At 39.3% G+C, this 25332-nt stretch overlaps 2 protein-coding genes across 2 annotated transcripts; both read right to left on the bottom strand.

Moving 5' to 3' along the window:
- Positions 1-727: 727 nt before the first annotated feature.
- On the bottom strand, positions 728-18596 carry LOC140928912 (neuralized-like protein 4). The gene is made up of 15 exons (XM_073378714.1): positions 18499-18596; positions 16034-16264; positions 15258-15540; positions 14024-14157; positions 12175-12424; positions 11202-11469; positions 10178-10331; positions 8360-8790; positions 7667-7879; positions 7013-7400; positions 6169-6249; positions 5814-5952; positions 5204-5319; positions 4257-4404; positions 728-3044 (listed from the first exon to the last, which is right to left on the bottom strand). Exons 2-15 carry the CDS (start codon positions 16257-16259, stop codon positions 2831-2833), a joined length of 3045 nt encoding a protein of 1014 aa, XP_073234815.1. The 5' UTR covers positions 16260-16264; positions 18499-18596; the 3' UTR covers positions 728-2830.
- A 1167-nt stretch (positions 18597-19763) lies between these two features.
- LOC140926334 (uncharacterized) lies at positions 19764-23294 on the bottom strand. Its single transcript, XM_073376090.1, has 2 exons — positions 22480-23294; positions 19764-20304 (listed from the first exon to the last, which is right to left on the bottom strand). Exons 1-2 carry the CDS (start codon positions 23292-23294, stop codon positions 19764-19766), a joined length of 1356 nt encoding a protein of 451 aa, XP_073232191.1.
- Between the last annotated feature and the right edge of the window lie 2038 nt (positions 23295-25332).

Genomic DNA, 25332 nt, shown 5'->3' with positions numbered 1-25332 from the left:
AAAACATCACATATCTCAAAATCTAACTTGGTCAGAAACTGTTGCCGTTGGATACCTAGACTCAACCTTTTGTTGTTGTTGTTGAAGGTTCCATTTGGAAACAATCAATGTTAGAAGCGCAATGTTGACAAGAATACCCCTTTAATCAAAGGATGCCTGACTAAGAAGAGGATATCCGGTTTGCAGTGCTGACCACAGAATTTTGTTTTATATTTATAATCAACACATTTACAGTTGTCGCCTTTGCAAGAAGTCGCCGTCTACGCAAGCGCAGTACATACCTGGTAATAAACCAAACTGTGGCTGATTTGCTGGTTGGAGCTGTGGCGGGACCTGTGTACCAAAATGGTCTACCAGGACCGCAACATGGTCTCAGTTGGAGAAACTGTTGGAGGGCGATCATTGACAGCTTTTGTATAGTTTCAGTAGGCAATCTAGCATTAATTTCTTTAGAGCGACTACACGCCACACTTTATCCATTTAACCACTGCTTGGTCCGGAAACGTGTTTACTGTAAGATTATCTTTTGCAGTTGGTTTGGGTCCTTCATTCTAGCATCTGCATTAGTCATTCTTGAAATAAATCAACCGGTTGCATCTGAAGGTGCATGGCTAAGCTATACTTTCGTTACCCTTGCACTTCTTACAGCAGCATATGTTATCATTTTATCAAAGGTTTTAAGCAAGCCTTATGCCCAGCGGTTTAGCTCAGTTATTCTAGTGGAGAGAAAACTTTCCATAACTTTATTGATAGTCACCGCAGCCTCTATAGTTACTCTTCTTCCATGGACAATAACAAGTTGTATTTCTCTACGTTTAGGTTACTTCAGGATTCAATTAGCATACACAAATGTTACAACCCTTATACTTGCAATTTATTACCTAAACTCGATCTTGAATCCACTGGTTTATGCCATTAGACTGCGACAGTTCAGGAGGGCTTTGAAAGGGCTTTTCTGCAAGAATACTTCATCTACAGGACGGGCCTTACCCACTGACCTTCAAGAAATGTAGTGGGCGGTAAACATCACTAAAAAAAAGACCCAAGGGTTAGGGGCCTCTTTGAAGCCGTTTTGAAATGAAATTCTAGGGAATTGTTAAATGGGTCTTTATTGATAGTTTTACTTCCTGCTGTTTTAGTAACAATATGTTTTCTTAGAATTTGGAGACTAATCATAACTGTAAGTTTTGTTATAGTTATGTTATGATTAATTGGAAACAGAAAGCTTCGTGTCGTCTAATTTGGTCTGTAATAACGCTGCTGATTAAACAAATCGGACTCCCTCTATGCAGTCGTCCGCTGATTTTGTTAATTGATCACTCGTACGATTACACACTGAAATGGACTCCACTCAGTCCATACCATAATTTGTAGAAAATGTAAGATTCAAGTCGACAACTGAAATAAACGGTCCTGAATAATTCCAATGAATGGAACTGGCAAAAGCGACTAATTGTGTGTAGATATAGTGAACGGTGGATGGCCATTTAAGGTAAAGCTTAGTGCTCTGTGGCAAATTGAGGTTATTCATTTGCCTTGAAAGTGATTCTAAATCTGTACTGTATCTCGGCATCACGATGTTGAAACAGCTCTCCAGCAAGGTAGAGAGAATAAGAGAGAAAGGTAACAAACACTTTACAAAGCTTTAATTCAAAAAACAACTTGTCGCGAGGATGCAAATTTAAGGGTCTATTTGCTTCCCGTGCGAGTATAGATTGATTGTGGTAAGGGCGCCAATTAAGACTATTAATTTGTCAATAAAGTCGAAGTTACACACCTAGCTAGCGAAATAAAAGCTGTATATAGAGAATTACTGTAAAAATTACAAAATAGCCATTGATCATTTGTGAATGTTGGACGTTTTCTCCTGCTCCCCTTTCATGACGGACACTTCTGTAAATGGACATGGATCGGCCTTTCTGTTAACATATCCATACTGGCGATTATTATCAGACCTTTCCTTTAAAATGTCTTAACATTGCTAAGGAAAGAAATGATAATATTTAATACTTATGGACTTATGGACTTACAGCTATGCAATCAATAGAAACATTAAGGACAAAGAAAAAAGTGACTACCTCCTCACATTTTCAATAAAAAAACTAGGGGCCCATTCCTTAAATGACTTGAGATTTCAAGGGAAAGACAAGTTCTGAGATGTCTGCCAAGACATGCCCTTCTTGCCACCTTGCACTTAGACCCGAAATTACCATCTTTCAACGCCCACTTCTTTGACACTCTGCTGGTACAGCTTCAAGAGTGAATAAAATTTCTTGCTGTACGTCGTTGACGCTTTTTATTTGTTTGTTTGTTTGTAAGTCCAAAGCAGAACCTCCTTTGCAAATCGATAGTGCTAAACGAATATAAAAAAATGATCGTTTTCTCGCCATTAATCTTACACTATTAGGTAATGTATCGACATTCTTTGAGTGTTATACCAAGGGCAGATTTGGGGGTGGACCGCAGGGGGCCCCGGCCCCCGCTTTTGTGGTTTATTAAATATTTCAGCATTACATATTCAATAAGGATTCCAGGCATTTGCTAGATTTAAGCGTCCAGGATGCACTGGATTGCATCTTAGAGAACTTCAATCACAAATATTTTCCCGGAGGAGCATGCGCCCGAAACTCACTAGAAAAGTGCGCCGTTCGCAGTCCTGATGGGCGCTATCACGCCCATATTGCCACAGTATAATATATCCCTAGGCGCCCTCTATCACAAAATCCTCCGTCCGTCCCTGAATACAAAGTGATCAACAGTACAGAGTTGCTGCCCTTTTAGAAGAAAAACTGAAAATTATTGGCGAAATAGCCTTACAATTATTTGAAATTCAATTAGTTTCATCGAGTTTAACCAGAAGTCCATACAGAATGATTGATCCACGTTGCTTGGTAGACCACTCAATCTCCTGGTTGCTAAACTTAGGGTCAATCTCAGAGGTAGCACCAATCGTCTGTGGTCCAACCTGATAGCTATCAGGGTTGATACACAATTGAAGAACGGCTTTGGTGTTCAACGTCTTTCTCGTCAGAGGGTCCTCAAAACTACAGAATTACAAGAACAATACAAAAAGCATGTTACTACATCAAGGGACGTGGTATATTTGATTTGAGTCATACTCATCTCCAAATTGTTCTCATAGTGTATTAGTTTGAAATCAAGACCGGTTGCTACTTTAATTAATGATCAAGATTTAACGATTCTACTTCCAAGGGTTAAGAAATGTTGGGGGTCTTCTTCTTGGGATATCCTTTGCAAAACGGGTATTATAGAAAGGAATGTTTCCCAGTTAAATTGTGACAAACCTAAGCTACTATACTCCTACTTCAAGGATTGGCGTAGCAGTAGCGCATTAAGGTTCAGATTTAGCAATGGGTTTAGTAACCAAAACAACAATTTTGCACGTGCATCACGCTTTCTTGTACATTTCTCTGCCGTCACAGCACGACTACGACGTGAAAATGCCCAACTTCACGTCGTTCAAAGGAAGTAAACAAGCGACGACGAAATTTCTCTCTCTCTTTCCGAACTTGGATATGGTTCTTTGGAATTCAACTTTAGTAGGGTTTACGTACATTTGACAATTAAAAGTCAGTGACTTGGGGTAATCGAAATGAAGATTGAAAGAACTCGAATTTACTTTTTCAGCGACGCTTTCGCTTTCGTCGCCTTCCTCGGGTATTCCCTAATAAAAGCAAGAGCACATTACTTAGGAAAATTCAATCCCTTTACCATATATAACACAGATGTTAAACCTTGGCCACGTTCACGGCACTGGAAGAATTTTTAACAGGTTGAAAATTTGAAGTTTTAAGGAGTTTCGTTCACACGAAACCACCTTAACTGTACAGAGATTTAGATGCATGGCCGTTCAAAAATTTGAACGTTAAACTCGAGGTCAAATTTTATATGGTACGGTCCAAGATTTGACAGGCGAGGAGTGACCACCAGAAGGCCCTGGGCCGCACTACGCAAAATTTTGTTTCTTATGCCAAAACAAAAACTGTCAAAAGGAAGCAATTTCTAGTGCAACGAGTTCCTTTGTCGGCTCATCTTATTTTGCGAACATCATCAATTAAAGTTCCTTTAAATGACGTTTCTATTTATATGAAAAATATCGCTTGACTTTCGGAGCGAAAATAATGAGCGGTTCCGTGCGAAAGAGGTGTGGCGGTAAATTCTTCAGCCAGTCAAAAATTCGTCCAGTTGCCTCGTGAACGTAGGCTAAGGAAGGTACATGAAGCGTTTCAAGTTACCTTTTGGGTTTCGCGTAGCAGTTGTGTCCTGAGTATCGAACACTCGGTGATACAAAGATCTGCTTTGTGTCAAACCCTGAGGGTTTTCTGTTATCGTTGAAATGTCCCTCCTCCTCGCTTAGTTTTCTTCCCCCAAGAGCTACATCACCTGCACAGTACAAGAAAAAACGCAATCAAAAGACGGATCATTATTAGCAGCTGTGAATAGAGAGGAGAAGTGTGACGTCACGTTACCATGGTAGCACTATTTTTGGACGACAACAAAAACCAACGACGACGGCGACGGCAAGGAGAACGGCAAAAAGTAATATGTTTATATTAACAAACAACAACTTTGCATTTTTACATTTCTTTGCCGTCGTTGCACCTGACTACGACATGAAACTTTCTAATTTCACGAGCCCGCTTTATGGAGTAGGTGAAGACAACACAAAAATTGTCGCTTTCTTTTTCTAAACTTAGATAGCGATAGATACGGTCCCAAAGAAGGTTCCGCAAAGATTTGCCAAATTAAATGAAGTTGAATAAGATCGGTGAAGTTTGAAGTACTGTGAATAGACTGAGTGCGAAAAGAGTTACTTTATCGGTTTGTTGTCATCCAGACATTTTGCTACCATGGCAACGTGACTTAACAACTTCTCCTCTCTATAGAACCCTATATAAAAAAACAGCCTAGAATTAAAGAATATCGTATATAATCCATGGCAAGAATATATCACTGTATGTTAAACTCGTGATCTCGGTAAATAGGCTATTACCTTTTATAAACCCCCTCCCACCACCAACACCACCCGTTAATCAATGGGTCGGTTCCTTACTGTTCAGAATGATTCCCGGTCTATAGACAATATCGGAGTCCGAAATAGGATAATATAAATTTGCCACTAGATTATGGACAAATATGACCCGGAAAACTTTTTCTTGGGCAAAAAATAAAAAAAAAATACCTGGTATGAGAAGGTCGCCGCATTCCAAAATGGCGTTAACGCTATCTACTCTTGTGCCATGAAATGCGACGTGCCACTTGTTAAATACATCCAAGGCAAGAGCTCGATGGTGGACCCTAACACAGAATATAAAACAAATTAGTTGTTTTAATACAAGTTAGTACAAATAAAATGGTATATTTAATCAGAAATATCGATCAGGTTGGGTATAAAGGTACTCATTCACTATGGCAGGCAAAGTAACAGCATTAACAAAATGTTAAAATAGCAATATTTTATTACAACGGTTATTACGGTGCTTAGCTTTTTTTGTAGCAAATGTTACAAGTAGACCGATCGGGATGTCAATATTTTAAGACAACTGCGTTCCCAGAGTTTTCAACTCTTGGAAAATGGGAGAAAGAAACTCTGGAAACAACAAAGTCATAGGCAAGTTTGGCTCCGCACGTCAAGACAGGCAGTTACGTTATAAATCTTGCAATGGCACCGCTGGCTATTGCCATCCCTCTTGGAATTTGTACCACTTGCACTACATTTTTTTCCGCTTGGAATGTATATAAAAGGCGAATTACAAGTAAATCATTTTCAATTTTATATCGTTAAAACTCACTTAAGCCCAAACCGACACCATCCTATGGGAATCCCATAGTCCTTTGCAGGCTCTCCTCGAGTGTAATACAGCTTGTCACCCCGAGCTGCGTGGCATTCCGTACAAAAGCATCTGTCGTATTTAGGGTCGAAGAAAACATCTAGGAAAAGGGACAATCCGTATTGCATAAAAAAAATCATGAGATTTATCCTTCATCTAATTTGCATTACGATCACAATAATTTTGTTTCAGTCCCAGTTCATTCACTAAATTTAAATTCCACTTCTTTATAGGAAAAATTAAAAAACAAAGCCAATGACTTACTTGACGAATTAATGCAACTAGTTCCTTGATCTCGGGGGCAGAAGATATTTACCTGATAGTTTAAGTGACGACTTAAATCTCCGGCATTTTTCTTGGTAGTCACAGTGAGTACGACGTTGCAAGTGCGGATCAACTGGAAACAAAAGTCACTATTTTGGCATAGAGCATTAAAGCACAAGTTGGCACGACACTACATTAAGATTAGTTTTCCGGAACCTAAGAGGGGAAAAAGGACAGTCGCCACGTAGGTGTCATGATATTTTCGGAATATAAACTGAAGCGGCATTTTTGTTACTTTGACACCCACCATTTTCAATAAGTGAAAAGTACTTTAATATTTCAAATCGAGCAACCTGATCTAAAACAAAATGTTTACACAAAATTCAAATGAAATAAATCCAGCAGTAATGTAATGCAGAGAGAGAGGAGTACATAAAAATTTTAATAACATATAAATAAGTTTCCTCAAAGTAGCATTAGATAATTCAACTGTACCAAGGAAGGCAAGTGGAAAATTTAGAAATGAAACTTGTTCAGAAATTCAACAGTGTGTTATGATCCATAGTGTAATGTGGAAATTATTTGTTGAAGAATCTCGGGCATATGATGATGATGATGATGATGATGATGATGATGATAATGATGATGATCGTTGCAAGTGCGATGATGGTAATGATGATGATGATGATGATGATGATGATCGCTGCAAGTGCGGTGATGGTGATGATGATGATGATGGTGATGATGATGATGATGATGATGATGATGATGATGGTGATGGTGATGGTGATGGTGATGGTGATGGTGATGGTGATGATGATGTTGATGATGATGACATTGATAATGATCAAAAATCACATCAACCATCACTTAACTAAATGTTATGTTTGGGTTACCTTGTCTGTATGCAGTTTCTCTGAGCTCCAAAAGAACTCTTTTGGCAGCCTCCTGGACAGCTTGGTTCGCACTTTTACTTGTGCGCGATAGCTCTTCCATTGCGCTCGCGCTTTCTTTTATTTTGGCTTTCCCTTTGGAATTCTTTGCAATGATCCACAATGAGTTTGCAGCACATTCCTTTTCAATGATTCCGCCTTTACCAATGAGCGAAACTAGCAGTGCAACGACGTCTCGGTCCAGCATATTTTCCAGGTTCTTTTCGTTGAAAAGCAAATTACCCAGGCCAACAGCAATTTCCTGAGCTGACCAAGTCGAACCTTCTGATCTACCGCGCAGGTCTGGCTGATCTAAGGCATTGCGCAACATACCAAGGATATAGCTTAATACCTGAAATAACAAACAGAGACGTTTGTTATTGCATTATATTTAATTGTAAGCACCTTCGCCAGCAATTTCAACATGACAAGCAAGAACGTAGGCGACTGTTTCTAATAAATATTACTGATTTCTTTCAATATTCTCTGTTATAGCTGTGATATGGACCGGAAATCTGAAAAACAAAGGTATATTAACCATTTATCAAATTTTACACCATTTTTACATTACACTGCAATATTTCGTGTTCTACTGTTAGTGGAAAAAAAAGGACATACCCTACTTTCGGCTTCTAATAGCTTCTTCTGTTCATCAGAAGCTATATATGAAAGCGTCAATGTGGCCACTACAACGACTCCCATATCATCTGCCTTAAGGAATGGTGCAATTCTCTCTAGCGCTCTCAGTTCACAGAGAATCTGGCGATTTTCTGAAGCCTTGGCACAGTTGTGTAGAATGTTGATGGCGGAACGAATGAGGTCTTTTCGTTTCTGTTCGATGGAAAGCGAGAAATTGATCAATTTATTTCTATATTTGTTTTAAAGAAAAAAATCGAATTTGCTTATCCTTCCCTTTTCACTTATTTCCTACCACTTAACTACCTGCAAACATTTTTTATATATCATAATAGACCTTGAAGTTAGACTCGATGACCCAAGAGAGCGGCGGAAATCAAGCCTATCCTAAAGTGTGACGTCATAAAAACTAAATTTGTGAAATTATGGGATTTGTGGGGATATTCTGAAAGAACAACATCAAAAAAGCGTACTTGCAAAAACTTGCATTTTGGAGCATTGAGATATTAGCACTGTTATATTCTGATGACTCCACACAAATCCTTCTAAATTTTACTCTGTTCATAACATTATGAGCAAAGGCCCGAACTTGAATTTGCCCTTTGTCACAAAAAAAACCTTGTCAACGAAAAGCTTAATCTTCTTCTTTGGAAACATGATAAATTCTGGACTCGCCTCATTTTTAAAACTCCTGGCACCATAAGTGTCTAGATCATTTAATACAATCTTAAACAAGCCACTTCGACCAAGTCCTCTAGCCATTCTTAAACTGGCATCTGAGTAGTTCCAGAATACGCTACGAACCACCAACATCCCAAGCCAGCCATTCTTGGTCTCCATACCCATATCCATTAAGCGACACAGAAGTTTCGTCAGATGCAATGGAGCATCAATTTCCGCCAAATGATCACCATACTTTTGCCTGAGTTCCCGATCATCTGTTTCTTCATAAGGTTGTAAAATGTCCTTCGCCACTTTTCCCACTACAGCCAGAATATCTTCGTATGACCCTTCTTTTAAGATGTTTATGGTGTTGTTCATTCGAACCATAACTGAAACAGCATCTACTTGGTCTTGGTTGCTTGTTTGTGTTTCCGCTGTACCACCTGAAAGGTAAAGAGCAGTGCTAAAGGTATGGAAAAACGGGCAACAAAAAGCGTGCAACTTGTCTTGCAACATTGCTGCAAAACGATTTGAATAGCGAAATGCGCGTTTTACCGCCCACATCAAACCCGTCTTACAAAAAATCAGGGTGTTAACAGGTTTGAACGTGAGTGGTAAAACGCGCAACATCGCTTTTCAACTCGTTTTGTAGCAATGTTGCAAGACAAGTTGCACGTTTTTTGTTGCCCGTTTTTCCGTCCCTTAAGACAAGCAAGAGTGAAATTTCAAAGCCTATTTTATATTATGTTGTGTTATGTTATGTTATGTTATGTTATGTTATGTTATGTTATGTTATGTTGTTATGTTATGTTATGTTATGTTATGTTATGTTATGTTATGTTATGTTATGTTATGCTATGTTATGTTATTTATTCATTCATTCCTTTCTTTCTGAATTTTTCTTAATGAAATATGGTTCACATCCTCGTCCCCAGAGCCCTATCGTATTCGTCCCTGGGCACCAGGTTGTGTGATTCATTGCTTCAAGAAAAGCTCCGAAATGTGGTCAACGAGATTAATGAGATTATCAAATCGCAACGTTTTCTTTTGTTTTGAGCAGGTCTTAGAAAAGATCTTCACTTATTGTAAGCGAATCTGTAGCCTGCGTGGAAGGCGTTTGAAAGGGAAGGGAAAGGGGGTTTGGGGCGCGAGGAGCGCGCGAGGAGGGAGGGAGGGAGGGTTTCCCTCCCTCCCTCCTCGCGCGCCCCTCGCGTTTCTCTCGCACCTAAAACTCCCTTTCCCTTCCCTTTCAAACGCCTGCCACGCAGGCTAGTGAATCTGGTGAAGCAGAGTAAGTTTGTCAAGTTAAAACGTTTTCTTACCATTTTATAATCACAAACCACCAAGTTTTATAATACAACGAAGTTGAAAAAGATGCATAAGCATGGGCGATCCAGGAACTGAATTTCTGTACCTCGGGGATCCAACTTGACTACACTGTTAATTGAATCCGATAATTTATCCCTCGACGCCTTTACACATTAGTTTTTACAACGTGGACGTTTGCTTTCATTCGCAGTACGCTTGATACTGTACTCCTGCTACTTAAAATTCGTTGATGGTATTCTAGCACTACAAACGAATTTTAACGAAATCTGGACATCAAGCTCAATGGTTGATAGCCAGAGTGAAACTCAAGTGTTATTGTTAAGTAACGCTATGAAGGTTTACAGGAAGAGACTCTTCGGGGGGTAATTATTTCAGTTTTTATTTTAATGTACTTAGTTTATCAAGCACTTTAAATAATACTCAGACCGGGATCTAGACCCCACCGACCCTTTTTCTATCCTAGATCCACTATTAGTTAACAGTGACAGTGCATTTGCATACCAGTTATAGTTACTTCCTCTGTCTGGCCAAACACATCTACTACTCCGTAAAGTACAGAAGGGATAGTTTTTATGCGCTTTCCAACATCCACTCCGTTAATGAAAAAATGTAAGGTGTCGTCCGACTTTCTCATAACCCCCACGCGGTCACCTACCTGTTAATGAAAACAAACTTTCAAAATCACACAAGGAAAGAGCTGCATCATTACATCCAATTTACATCAAAAAGGACAACACTGACTCATGTAAGGGAATCTGGATTCCGGGAATCCGGGAAATTTTTGCTTCTGAAATCCGGAATCCTTGGCTTTGGAATCTGGGATGCAGCATGCAGCTCAAGGAATCCAGATTCCAGAATTTAAGTTCAACTGACATAGACTGAAATCCAGTACCTGGACTGATCCAGAATCCACAGCGTGGTATCCAAAATCCAAGACTATCTTGGACTGCCTTACAGGGGGTGGGGGGAGGGGGGAACAGGCGAGTCATAGCATCTTGGCCTTTATTCCCTCAGGAAATAGTGGAATGTGGGTTTGGTTGGCAAAATAGCGATGCAGAGCTAAACAAAAGGGGGAGTACCGAGGAATGAAGGTTCAGGATATGAACCCAAATTCAGGAGAGCAAAGGCTATTTGAAGTGAAATGAAACAGAGGTTTGACTGTCTCTAACGAGGTGTGATTTGTTCCTAACATAAGAGACCTCCTCGGCTCTCTTTCGATTTTTAATCACTAAACCCTTCACGCCCAAGATAAGATACAAGCTGATAACAAATTCATCGGAGGAAGCCACAGATTAAATATAGTGTGAAAGCACAAGTCTATGATAAGACTACTGCAGCACAAATTTAGTTTTTAGAAGAGTACATGTGACAACATTCCAAGTTTTACCAGGTTCTGTCTTCTTACAGCCTTAAAATATATTACTTTAACTACTCACCTGACCCACCAGAATACACTGAATATTAATCGTTTGCCAGTGTTTTCTGGCCAGATGATATCAATAGAGCTACCCTTAAAAGGACTTACCGTCAAATTGTCCAAGTTCTTAGATACCGTGGTCATTTCTTTGCCATTATTGACGATTTTATCAGAAGTGAGGGCAAAAGTCGTTCCTTGTGAGCAGGAAGTTATTGTTGAAGGGAACTGCAACTGATCAGCAGGAACAGTTGTGGCACCAATGTCCAGGGATCCAAACCATTTGGGCACTTTACTGTCCAAACGAACCTCAAACAATTCATCATCCTGCAGAGGCTGGCTTGTCACTACAACTCCTTGATTGAAACACTGAAGAGCACTGTTTATCAAAACAAACAGCATTTTAAAACAGCTTTAGCCATGCACAAGCAAAAAGGACGCATTAAGAAGGGGAGAAATATTTCTCACATAACCCAAATAGGGTTCTTCAATCCCTTTATCCCGACCCGAAATTTCGTGCAATCCCGTCATCCCGAGAGTTCCTTTTGGCATCCCACCTCCTGTGCTTACTTTCAATTCCGAATCTCACCCCGATAATAATAATCTATAGTAATAATTAATAATAAATTATTTATTAGGCGCAAAATAGCATTCAAATATATGATCTAATGCGCATTTAAAATCCCGAGTCCCGAGTCTCAAATAATTAAAGGTAAATCGTATCCCGAAAAACCTAGTATTGGGGATCCTCAGTTAAGCCCTCAGAAACATCTGCAGTCACTTTTGGACAAATTCATTGCATTCACATCAAACTTTTAAGGCGGAAAAACTTTGTTTGTTTTTTTTTGTTTTTTTTTTTCCAATACTTAAATAAGTGGGAAAAAGTTTTCGACTTGGGTCAGTAGGTTATTGTCCTTATAGCGCCATTAAAATAAAACTGATAGATGAGAGTCCTACTGATACTAAAACCTATATGGGTTAAATTGATAAACCAATGGCCTAATCAAAGAAGCAAATGCAAAAGCATCATGATCAGTGAAAACAGTTTTGCAGTTGACGTTTCATCAAGAGGTTCATTTCTTACTCGATTCTTTTTGCCTTCTTTCCGGCACACATCACAGCAATATTGGCCCCACAGGTGTGGCTAAACTTGTATGACTCCGAGGATTTCACAGGGTCAGCAGAGTTTGTTGCGACCTGGCCAGGGGATGAGGTGTTCGGAGACTGAGGAGGTGATGTAGAACTGGGTGATTTTGGCGGAGGTCTCACTGTGGTGGAATAAGCTGAGGAAGTCGACCTCTTTTTAGAGGCTTCCAGCTTAGCTAGCAAATTATCTTTGAAAACATAAAAAATGAAAAGTAATGATGATGATGATGATGATGATGATGATGATGATGATGATAACTTTTACTTGTAACTTTTATTGTAGTCTTAAACGGTTTTAACCTTGTGCACGTTTTCTTTTTATATATACATTTTTTTTTTTTTATTTATTAGACTTTTAATTTATTTTGCCAGCAGGACCCCGTTGATAACAGTACTTGGTAGGTATTTAAGGAGTGACTTAAAGATTGCGAAACGATCAGTGTGAAGAGTAGCCTCGACAACACAAAAGCTGTGGTCGTCAAGAACCGTAAAAGAATTTTTTAAAATAAATCAAGATAGTGTAAAGCTTGAGATAAAGTCTGGATGACCAATAATAGAGTTCTAAAGTGATGACGTCATGAAAATTAAATTTCTGAAATTTTGGGATTTGTCAGGATATTCAAGAAGAACAACGTCCAAGAGCCCCCTTAACAAAAATAAGCATTTCGGGGCAACTGTCTCTGAGATATTAGCCCAGTTATGTTCTGATAACTCCACATAAATCCTTCTAAATTTGACTTGGGTCCAGCTATTGTCTACAATACACCGAATAGCGCATGCGCCGGTACAAAAACCATATAACAACTGGCGGTTTTTGCAAAAGAGGGAGGCTGCGCTGCGCAGATCGTGAAAGTGGATTGTCACATATTGGACGGTTTTCTGCTACTTTTTGTGGCAGTGTGATCTGGTATTGGAACCGTGGCAATGATTCGGAGCGACGAATGGAACCGAAAAAAAGCGTTAGTAAATATCTAGGTTTGAGGATTAGGATTTGGTGCACTAGAGCTACTTAGTACCGCTCCGGTACGACGTTTGATGAGTGTGTTTCAGTTCTAGACCGTTGTGTTCATACCAGGCCAGATCATGTTGACATGAAAAGCTATCCGTCATACTGTAGATACAGCGTTCGTTTTAACTTGTATTTGGATATATTTGGCATAGTTTTACGAAGTCTCCTGATACAGGGTCAACTCTCGTCTTGCGGGCACCGCGCTATAACAGATACCCCGATAATACGGACAGCAGCTAAATATAAGTCTCCGGCAAAAACAAATTACAGACGTTTAACTGAAATAAAATCCGGCTACAGACTATCGCTAATGAGGGTACCAACTCACTTCAGTTTGAGGACAAGTATTCTACAAGAACAAAAACATTATTTATACCGCTTACCAGAACCCAGAACTGAAGCAATTAAAACAACATTCTTCTATTCCTCCATAAAATGCTCTAGAACCAACCACCTCCTTTAGCTTGACGAAGACTACACCGTATAATAACACCGGCTCGAAATATACAGTGGATGATTTTAAAGTTAAAAGTTATTCTGATCCTTAAGAAAATTCGTAGTTTTTAAATACCGTTGCAAATGGATTCTCCTTTTTACTAATTTATTCACATTCGTTTTTTAACATTTCTTGAGTTTTCAATGTTTAAAATTTTCAAAAATTTTTAAAGATCTTTTAAAGCATTCTGTGGCAATGAAACGACAACGATCTTGCAGCTCATGAGAGTGGTCACTAGTTATAGATTTAATTTACATTTACTTTTTTCAACAACTAACCCACCTCCACGTCCAAGATACTTCATTTTGATGTCACAGTTGCCGTACACAGCACTTGCACATGGGCAAAGAGGTATCAGAGGGTTACGGGGTAAATTACTGAAGGCAACTCCCAGGTGTGTTTCCTCTGTAGCAAAGCTTAGAATGCAAAGAATAATACAACATCAGTTTCAGAATGCGAAACTGCAGTAATGATGTCCTTCTAATCTTGGTCAACTGGCAGGTGTACTTACACGTGGAATCATGGGGTGAAACGACATCTTATTCAAAATTTTGAGTCAGTAACAACCTAGCCCAGTTCTCTCGAAAGATGTTAAGTCTCTGTGTCCTCTCCACTTAAGGGACGTTTCAAGAATAATTAAAAGGCATCCAATTACACATTAACAGGGGAAGAATCCCGACTATTTTGCAAGGGCGGGCAAGGATTTGAAGTCGGAAATACCGAGAAACAAAATCCAGCTTGAGGCAAGAGCGGGAGTTGAACTCGAGTCCTCCCTGGTTGCAAGTCCATCGATCTAACCGCAATGCAATGTAAATCATGAAATTTCAACCAAAGATATCTCTCTCAGAGAGTAGTCTATTTACAGCCAACCAGCCCACTCTCCTATATAAGGTTGGTAAAAACTGGCAGCCTCTTCTGGATGAAAGACACCCGAGATAGAGTTGGGTTGGATGAGGCGGGAAGAGAAAAATAATCATCTGAAAGAGGAGCCATGGAGCGGAGAGAGGGAAAGACAAGATATAAAGCCATAATTACAACCTTTGTGTCTTCTCTCGAAAATAATAATTAACGGCACGGTGTGTGTGCCTTAAGAGGCGGGTCGACTGGGCAAGACCGCGAAAAATAGTTTATGTGGAAATTACCGTCAAACGGCCGCCAAGTGAGTTTCCATCATATTTTAGGCAAGTTTAGCTAAGATAACACCAAACGAGAGCACGAGAGCAGGCTGAAAGGCCGGAAAGCGACTTCTCGTACTCGCAATTTGCCTCTCCAGCTGTCATTGGTCAATTCGTTTTTGTTTTTGTTTTGTTTTGTTTTTTTTGCTCCCGCGGTCGTCTCTGTCGTCACGTTGTCTCTGCTAAATCTGCCGAATAGTGCGAGGAGAACAAGCGCGCGCTCGAAAGAGGAATATCACTTTCCAGCTGGCGAGAAGATAATAACAAGAAAAGATCAAAAACTAAACAACAGTAGAGATATTTCAGTTAAGTAAAACGCTAAAACATATTGACTGGATTACCTCAGCGTGGCATTGTCCATGTCAAGTATAACATATACCGTATCTGGTACTACAAAAGTTGGAAAATTCGCTGGATAGGATGTCTCCTGCCCATTGTGAAAGGACACTTTCTTACTTAAATTCCATCCCCATGATTGTGAGTTCGACCCTACTAAGGGGATGTAACCGAGGCACTGGAGAGGTGCCTGAGGCGTAGCTATTCCAATGACTGCATTCGATCCCCGTTCGTCTTCTTCCCACGTTATTTCCCACACATGTCGGCCTTGTCTGTAACCTTTCTTCCCTGGTTTAACGAAAAAAGAAAGATAAATCAAGGCTAATAATGAAACCAACAATTCATATTCTACACCTACAACGTAGGTCGGCCGACAAATAAGTAGAAGAAAGAAAGGCTGACTGATTTATTTATTTAGTTATTTTATTGAGTTATTTTATTATTTATCTATTCATTGTATTATTATATTTTGGGGGGCTGCAATGTAGCACCGAAAAACTCTTCGTCCAAGGGGGATGCAAAGTACGGAAAGAAACTCTTCTCTTGGTCCAAAACATATCAGTCAATCCTAGTCTTGAGTATTCAAAATGGTACGTTAACGTTTTCAGAACGTCTTTAGACAAGCTCGAAAAAAAAAAAAAATCCGCAAATTGAACAAGGAAGACGAGTTTTCTCAACGAGAATCAGGCTTAGCGTAAAATAGAATTGTTGCACATCCCTAGCTATCTCTTGGTTCTGAATTGCTTTTGAGGAAGAGGAATTTCTTGAATAGTAAACATACCTCTTATGGCGTCTGTAGTGAGAGGAGAGGGCAGTCGTCTAGCTGTCAGCCTGTCACGCAACACTCTGAACTTTGGGGAGCAGTCCTCTGGATCCCAAGCATGCTCAAACTGTTCAGAGGGTATTTGTGATTCCTCTGCTGCTTCACGCAGAGCATCAAGAAGCGCGCGCTCAAAAAGTGAGTTCACCCCTCCCTGACGTACATGAATGGACTGTTCAACACCCATGGTTGCTGTTATGAAGAAAAAAGGAGATGTGGGAAACTGGGACTCAGTATGGCGTCAGTATCACGTGTTTGGAAAAATCCCACCCCCACGAACTTTCTCTCTTGCTCGATGCTTCTGAATTTTCTGATGTTGTCTCTGATTGTTATCCTGAAAAAATGATGTATTGCTAGTTTTGAAGATCATCTGAAGAAAGTCTACGATTGGGTCCATTTCATTCAGAAGAAGAAAGTAAGAGGAAGCTAATTTGTGTTTCAGCGTCATGTTTTGTGTTTCTAAGTTTGCTTTCATAAACACACTTTTATTGTTAATACATGGAATTCGTGGAAATTCACCAGGCTATGACAATGTATATACACCACTACCTAAAATAGAAAATTAATAAATAAATAAAATAGAGGTGAAGGGAAGGAGAACCTAACATTGTTCTCTCAGCCCAATGCCCAGAGTTTTTTGCCGACTCCTACTCTCACCAAGAGAGAATAGATCATTCTCTCTTGCTCTCACCAATCCTCCACTGTTTCCAAAATGGAAATGTTTTGAAATGATCTCAATATAACACAGTGCACTAATTAAATTTCTGTCTTAAGTCGATCACGAGTGACATATACTCCTGACTTTACCTTTTAAAACGAAAAAGTGCGCGAAATTATTAGAGTCTTTCTATGAGCATCCAAACTTTGAGCCAAGGGGTTTTCTTTAGGTCCTTTCAGATGGATATTTCTGATACTATAATTGATACTTTAATTGATTTATGGGAGGGAAAAAGCTAACAAAGAGAATAGTTTTTGAAGCGGGCGAGGGGTTAACACATCAAGTCAAACTTTCAAATTTTGATATGCATAACCTCATTGTCATTTCGAAAATCAAACTAAATAGTGCAGAGAGACATGTACAATACCTGCACACTCTCCCGGTTTTCCCTGGAGTCTCCAACTTTTTCATCAAATCTCCAGGTTTCCTGGTTAGAGCACCAAATCTCCCGGATAAAATGGACTTTTGAGCATTTATGTGCTTTAGTTTGAAATATAGCCCTTTTTTTCACAAAATTCGAACTTTTTTTAGTCATTGTAAGGTTTCTGGGACATTTTTGCACATATTTAACCGGCAAAGATTAGTTCGTCATTACAATAATGAAAGCGAATTTTGATAGCATGTACCTCATATAAGACGTCATATAATGTCGTAAGCCATGGCGGCTGGTTCCATTTGTGGGCGGGGGGGTGGGGGGGTGAGGTTGTTGGTGCTGTTGACATTCGGGGGGAAGGGGTAGTGCAAAAATAGAGAGTCTTCAGATTTTAAACCTCTGAAGTTTGGCAGGTCCGATGTACACAGTATGAAAGGGCTTACGAAATGACTGAGAAAGTACATACTCGGCGTGCTATTTCGAATATTGATTTAACCGGCGAACGTATCCTTTCGAGATTTTGATCGCCAAAACAAGTGTTAGCGTGACTTCTAAACAAGTGATCTTTTACTTCCGGTTCAGATCTTGATTTCTGCTTTCGTTTTGTTTCTTGTATTATACCACTACGGTATTTCTATTTCAGTGTACATGTGTGTACGATATTTAAATTTCAATTAACATTGTGTAAATAGTCATTTTACTGTGGACGCTGCTTACATTTCATTTTCGAAATTTAACAATATCCTTTGCAAAAGAAAAATTAAAGCGTAAAATTGCACCTATTATAAACAGGAGCCCTTTTATAAATGATTCTAAGAAAAACACTTCTAAGGCGGTAAGGCCTAGGTTGAATAATTTACGGTAGGCTATTTTGCCTATCATATCAAAACAGATGAATCTCTAGCTCTCTTCACTGCGCAAATCAGTACAATTATAGAAACATAGAACATAAAGAAAACGTTTATGTTAATTAGACGTGGCACTGGACGAAAAACGTTTTATTCATTGACTGCTGCACATCGATTAGGAAAAGAGAATAATGAAAGTCATTCTGCTCAAAATCGTCCCTGAAATCTTCCTTCAAGTCTGGCCTGCTGACTGCGGGTTTTCAGCGCAAACACACATCTTTAAGCTAAGGACTTTCTTGGAATAGACGTCATATTTCAGAATCGCAAAATAAAGTAAAGTTCCCAAATGTAATTGAGCTTCGCTCCTGGTTCCAACTATCTGCACAGGCGCGACCACGCAGACAAGAGAAATTACACTTCACTTTTCAACACTAAATAAGGTTATTATTTCCCCTGTTTACCTAACGTCTAAAATTATTCCTCTTACCTCGAATGCACCATCGAAATTTGAAGCAGACAAGCAAGTGAAAGCTCTACATTTTCCAACGGAGTGAAAATCGAAAGTTGCAAAGCACTTCTTCCGGGATCATTCCCAGACCTCCTCGCCATGGTTGAGTTGAAGGCGTATTCGTTTCCAGGATTTCCCCGAGAAGGTTGTTGCGCAGAGGCCTATGTAAAAAGACCCTGTCCGCCGAAAAAATGATACCTGTCTTTTTTAATAATTTCTTAATTAGGTTTCCATGGTTTCTCTCATATCCAGATTGATTTATTGAAATAACTTAGAAAAGTAATCGGCTCCTGCTTAGAAAAAAAAAAAGAAAAAAAAAATGATATAAATCATTGCTCATTCATTTTAAGAGGCAGTCTCCCTAAAAGCGTTCCACTCGATTTCGGACTCGACAAACTTTTACCTTATATTTTTGCCATCAATACTACTATCCATCCTAATAGCGAAATTGCAGTTAGAATGAGGAAATTGTTTATTTTAGTGCCATTCCCAGCATTTCATTGCTGGACGACCGTTGGCGGCTAAAATATGCAAATTTTAGTCTCTGTTATACGGGTTTTTTAACGATCGTTTAAAAGTACTTCGGATCATCAAATACTAGACTATTTGCACTCATTTGGAAGCATATCGCTTCTTCTTACTGTTCCAATACCATTAAGGCATTATCTTTCGGTAATCAGCAAAAACTGGTCGTCTTTATTTCACTAATCCAATTAAGAAAGCAAAATGCACGAATAAATGCCTCAAAATCATCAGAAAATTCTCCAAAGTGGCACCTAAGTCAGAGCTAAAAACATGTTTTAGTTAAGGATTAATAGCTATTTTGTCAAGTTATGCATTAAAACTTTTGGCACATCGCGATTCAGAATTGAAGCTTTCAACTCAAATTTAGTCAAATGTTCAATTTGAGTTGCGTGACAGTACCGGCCGCTGTCACAGCAAAATCCTCAGTTATTTAAATACTTGCCACTTATAAGTAAGATATGCTTCATTTTCACTCCAAAACTATATTGAAATTCCCTTTTTCCCTTTGCCAATGATATATATTGTTCAAAAATTAGTTCAGGATGTAAAAGATACCTTTCCAAGTTTCATTTAGGGCATGTAGGGTTGGTTGGTTGGTTTATTCATTTGTTTATTTATTTACTTATTTATTTATTTATTTATTTATTTGCCTGTCGATTCATTTATACTGATTTTTCACAGTGTCAGTGATCGATTCTCGAAAGTTTTCCGTTTATTATTTAACCAGTTTTTCTTGTTATAATGTCTTTGACAAGTTTTGCGTTGTCAAAACAATAGATAAGCTTCATGCATGCGTTGATTATATACCCAGGCATCGGCTCTTCCACACCACTATAATTTCTTTTGTGAATCCCTCCCTTTGTAGGATCGTGAAGAAAGCCAAGGTTACCAATTTGGAAGCCGTATTCACTTGCGTCTTCATTGATAAAAGTTTGGACAATTCCGATATTCACTTTCAGCACCTTGGAGTTCCTCAACGCTGGGATAAACTTTGAAACACCTGCCACGATGCGCTGGGCTCTGATATGTTTATCTCTGTCCGAGAGATTGAAATACATTCGGAGGAATGCTGGTTCCAGTTCGCCAGATGAACTTGTCATTGCAATGTTCGTCTCTCGAGCGTACGTCATCATTCCAGTTCCATCACCTTTGTTGCAAAACATACCGAACGGACCCATGCAGAAGAACATCGATGGCAGGTTGGCAAGCTCTTCAGATAGACGCACTTTAACTAATGCCTTGATTCGATTGAATCGTCTCCTAAAAATGACAATATTATAAAGAGAGCAATGCTAATCTTTATTAAGCGATCAAACTCTTTTAGTAGTTGGTTTTTAACGAGAGTCTTAGCGGGCAAAACTGAGGGTGGGGAGAGGGGAGGGGTGGAGCAACCTCGTCCCCAGGGCGCCTTTCCCTGGCTTTGGAAAAGCGCCCTGGGGACGAGGTAAGGGGTGGAGGTCAGGAAGTAGAGGTTAGACTATACGTTACATTTACTTGAGTATAATCATTTAATTATTATTATTATCTCTTTTATTACAGTCCTTATTTGGTGGTGTTCTTTTTGTGCACCAGCCGGGCGCAAACCATGCACCTAGAGCGTCAGTCACTCAAGTCAATCATTCTGTTCATACACTGAGCACCTTTCTGAGGATTCGCGCAGATCCCAGCATGGCTATATTATTATTATTATTATTATTGTTATTATTATTATTATTATTATTATTATTATTATTATTATTATTATTATTATTATTATTATTATTATTGCCAATACTCTCAGAAAAAGGTGTAAATCTGGTTTTCATTGGCTCCAGGCAACAACCAGTTGCTAGAGTATTATTATTCTTATTGTTATTATTATTGTTATTACTACTATTTTACATTAAAAGCTTTGTACTTAGCTCGCATTGAAACAGAGGCTTGGGACAAATCAGAAAAGGCCCATTACACTGTTAGGTGGGTAGGGTTCTTCAAAACTTACCCAGGGGTGAGGAAACAAAAAGACACAAACGAACGACGAATTGCAGCATTGTAGCACGCGAGCTATCAGGGATCTCGGAGTGATGAAAGGATAATGCGCAAACAACTGGAGCGCGAAATAACGCGTTAATTCACATCGCTTGGTTCATAGAGCGCCTTTATTGCAGGCTAAACAGCGTCCAAAGCTCTGGACAAAAATCACCAGACCGACGTAAGCTGTCACCCACTAATCCAACCCACTACTCTCCAGTGCAAACTTTACAGTCGCCCAAAATAAGACAGTCAAGTACAAGATTCCTCAAGACATAAAGCAAACACTAAAATTATTAATATATAGATTTAGCCAAGGTTAAAAATCAAAGAGTGCATTTATATACTTTTAATTACTTAAAACCAAAAAATTAAAACGAATAAGCTTCAACCTATGCAAAGAAATCCAAAAATTTATAGTTTACTGGTTTTAAAACAAAAAGAGAAAATTATAAACCAAGTTCGATCATAGTAATAGTCTTAGAAAGAATTTTTACCCATAGTTAATAGCCCATGAAATAAATGTTTTATAAAGGCTGGTTGTCATTTACGAATCTCTTTGGCTGCGTCCAGTTTAGGCTTTGGCATAATTTGTCATAACGAGCACAATTTTCACCTACTTTGCCAAAAAAGCACTGCTATTAAAATTTGCACTTTTGGCCAGTTTTGCAGCACAAAATTGTCATTTATTGATTATACAATCATTCTTTTTGACCCGATATCAGTTGCAGGCAAGCAGAAGTAACACAGGAAGCTGACTCTGATTCCACAGGACTCAACGAATGCAAATAACTACAGCTCGGTTACCCACGATGGTGCCCAAGTGCTGGTTTTTACCAATTGTTAATAGGACAATTGCACGATGACGTCATTTTACTACAACTACCAGAATCCTTGAGTTTGTTTTTTTTTTTTTTTCTGCAAATTAAGGCTATTGTTCTTTAATCCCCAGCGGGATTGAGAAATTTTAATAACAAAGCAAATCCGAACTGAATTCTGGTAGTTGTAGTCAAATATCGTCATTGTGCAATTGTCCTATTGTTTGAGTTGTTCCTGGGGTGTGACCAAAAAAGCGTGACCAAGCAAGACGCAAAGCTTTAAAAATATATTTTCGATTATTTTGTCGTAAGTCGAAGGCAAGGAACTTTGATCTAGATTTTTACTCGTTGAATTGGATAAATTGGTTGCCCCTAAAATGGTTAATTTTGCGCCAAAAACGAAACGAAATGTACATGTTGCGACTCCCTTCCCTACCCTACTGAGTTTTCTACCCCTCCCCCCAGAGGGTGTAAAGGCGGACGGGCGTACGCCGAGGTCATAGCCAAATTTTTTGTCATCGAGAGGTTACCATTGTCTATGGAGCTTCGCGCGCAAGGACGCTCTACTATTATCTAGCTAGGCGATTAGAGAAGCAGAGTTATTTACCTCGCTTTAGTGACTCCAAGCATCTTGTTGAATTTAGAAATGTTATACCATGACGCATTCACGATGATATCAGTGGAAACTCTGACCATATTGCCTTGAAATACGTTCACTGAATCTACCACATACCCTCCATAATCACTAGTTGTTATGCTGAGAGCTTTTGTGTATCTGCGAACTCTAACGGTATCTTTGTGTTGCTCTAGTTGTTGCACAATATACTCTCTCATCCTTGGCCAGTCCAGAAACTCCTCTGCTGTCTCGATACCCATGTGTACCTTTTCAATTTCCACGTCTGCTTCAAATTCATGAGGCTCTAGAATCCGAAAAATGTTTGCCGGTGGGCCAACAACTTCGTAACTCGGGTCTTCCTTTACCATCTTTGAGTATTCTTCTTTGATAGCTTCAAATGTTTCAAGAATATCTCTGCAAGGCACTGTCGAGTCTTTCATAATGAAATACCTGCCTCGACGAAGTGGGTGAGATTGTTGTCGGCCGATCTCTTGTCGAAATCGTCCATAACTTCTGAGGAAGTCTAAAGTGACATGCAGATAATATAGAGCTGTATTCTTGTCAGCATAATGGAATCCTAAGCCAAGACGGCCAGGGGTGGCATCACTAGTTTCTCTCATCAATTCTTGATTCTTTTCCAGCAAGTGAATGTTAAATTTCCCAGTTCGGGCCAATTCAAGTGCAGTACAACAACCGCCCACACCTCCACCAATGATAACAACAGTTTGCCGTTTCGTTTTTGTGTCCATTTGCAGTAACTGTAAAGGTGTACTGGTGTACGTGTCAGAACGAACTAGTCTAGCCATATGGGGTTAATTTTTGCTTGCTTTTTAAATGGTTCAAGATTCAATTTCTGTAAAAGAAAACAATTCAAATAGTACGTACATATACATGGAATAAAATTGCTTAGCGGACTAGTGCGCACGACGGGATCAAAATCGTACAAAGCAGGCTCCTGCACAAAGGAACTAACAACCTCGTTCCCAGTGTCCAGGCGAGTAGACACCAAGTTATATTTTTGACCATTTTTCAAGAGGGATTAAGAACATGTTTTCCTGCTAGGTCTGAACCCCAGACAACTTTCATCTTCTTAGACCGTGAATTTTGAACAGTGTGACCCCTTCAGCAGGAACATTGTTGATGATTTAATACAGAGATTTAAGGACCTTTATAGCTAATAAAATACATCTAAGCGAACGTTTATTCGAGAAAAAAGTTGACCTTTTTACCCTAGCCAAGAGCCTTCCCGCAGGCTCTGACTGTCTCGCCTTGCAAGAGTTGAGCCAAAGTGCTTGTATGGCCTATACGGGGATGTGACGATGAACAGACAGTGAACAGAGTATGAACAGGGTATTATTTTTGTCCTCTCTGTCCTAAACAGGGTATATAATTTTGTGCGAGCCTCTCTTTAACAGGGTAATAATAAACATCTGGGTATTGTCTGCACGACTTTTTTGAATTGCATGATGAAATTTGGTTTGTACTTCAATTACACAAAAGCAAAGATTGTGATGTGAATTTCGTCAGTTGCATTGCCAAGACGGCGTTCATTTTGACCTTTGTCCTATACAGGGTGATAAAATTGAGGGTGTTGTCCTAAATATGCAGGGTATACATTTTACTTTGTTTTTTATCCTATGCAGCGGCTCACCTATACTTAAATATTAGCTGAGTATGCCCTCGGATGGCCTCGTACGGTTAGTCGGTAAAACAAAGCGACCGTAAACGGTAGATTTACTTTTGAAGGTCATTGAACCTCGCTTAACTTTTACTTTTACGTTTACGCGAGACCAAGACCTTTCATGTATTGCCTTTATTTCATTTACGCACGTAAAATTTACGTGAATACACGCATAAAATTATGGGATAGTAGAATCCACTCTAAGCTAGGCGTTTGACTTTTGACTTAAGTTCTTTGATCCGCGCCGCGTGCCACCTTCTTTGCGCGAGGTGAATTTCGCTCACTCTACTATAGCCCTAAGAATAATCTTGGTGCTCTTAAAACCCATTTTTAATCTGACCTGACATGACACGACCAAAAATCGGACACGGCTGGGAAATGTAACTGTTAATCTGTTGACACCAAAAACTACATCTCTAAAAAGAGGGGGAGGAGGGGGTTGGGGGTAAGTATGCCCCTTCTCTGAATTTTTCGCGTCTTAAAAAGGGAACCCTGTCCCTGTCTGTATTTCACTATTGTTTTTGCGCCTATATTCGTCGTCGCCGCATTTTCAACCTATCTTTGTGTCGTTTGTCGCCATTTTATCAGTCTTATGTAACTGTTTCGGGGCCATCCTGGTTATCGGAATTTCACCATACCAGGGATTAATTAAGCTCGCATCACGTCAAAGTCCAGATAGTGTCGTTACACGTAGTTAGTTTAGCACGAAATGTCGCGGAAAAGTATAACTATAGCAGAAATAAAAGGAAAAAAATCTACAACTCCCAAATATCACTATATCAGATTAATGTTCGTCTTACACCAAAACCAAACCGAACCAAACAAGTTGAGAACTGACACCTCAGTGGGGGAGGGGGGTACTCTAGATTTCATTTGACAGGGATGATCAAAGGATTTTTTGGGGTTTGAAATTTTCGATTCCGGGATTTTTTGGGTAGGAAAATTTGGCAAGAATATTTTTGGGTAGGTATGATTTAAGTAGTTATTTTGGGGGAGTTCAAAACAATATGAAGATTCATGGTAGTGCCCACGTATACGTATCCCAGGCACATACTTCTGCGAATAAAGTACAACCAAACTTTAATGCTTTCTGAAAAATTTTAAGGCTCGAGAATTCGGCATGGGATTCTTTGAGGGTTAACTTTTGGTCCAGGGATTTTTTG

This window comes from Porites lutea, chromosome 2 (genome assembly GCF_958299795.1).
Source record: "Porites lutea chromosome 2, jaPorLute2.1, whole genome shotgun sequence".
In the NCBI taxonomy this organism is placed as follows: domain Eukaryota; kingdom Metazoa; phylum Cnidaria; class Anthozoa; order Scleractinia; family Poritidae; genus Porites; species Porites lutea.
Note: the sequence above shows the minus strand (reverse complement) of the source record. Positions and strands in the feature narration are given on the sequence as shown.

Bases quoted from the DNA above. Each gene is read 5' to 3' on its own strand.
- LOC140926334 (XM_073376090.1), bottom strand. From the start codon at position 23,294: ATGGCTAGACTAGTTCGTTCTGACACGTACACCAGTACACCTTTACAG. The intron at 20,305-22,479 runs GTAAATAACTCT...TGTCATTTTTAG, and splicing joins CTTGGAGTCACTAAAGCGAG to GAGACGATTCAATCGAATCA.
- LOC140928912 (XM_073378714.1), bottom strand. From the start codon at position 16,259: ATGGGTGTTGAACAGTCCATTCATGTACGTCAGGGAGGGGTGAACTCA. The intron at 7,880-8,359 runs GCGAGTCCAGAA...TCCATCGAACAG, and splicing joins CCAGGAGTTTTAAAAATGAG to AAACGAAAAGACCTCATTCG. The intron at 4,405-5,203 runs GTATTTTTTTTT...TGTACTGTGCAG, and splicing joins CGGCGACCTTCTCATACCAG to GTGATGTAGCTCTTGGGGGA.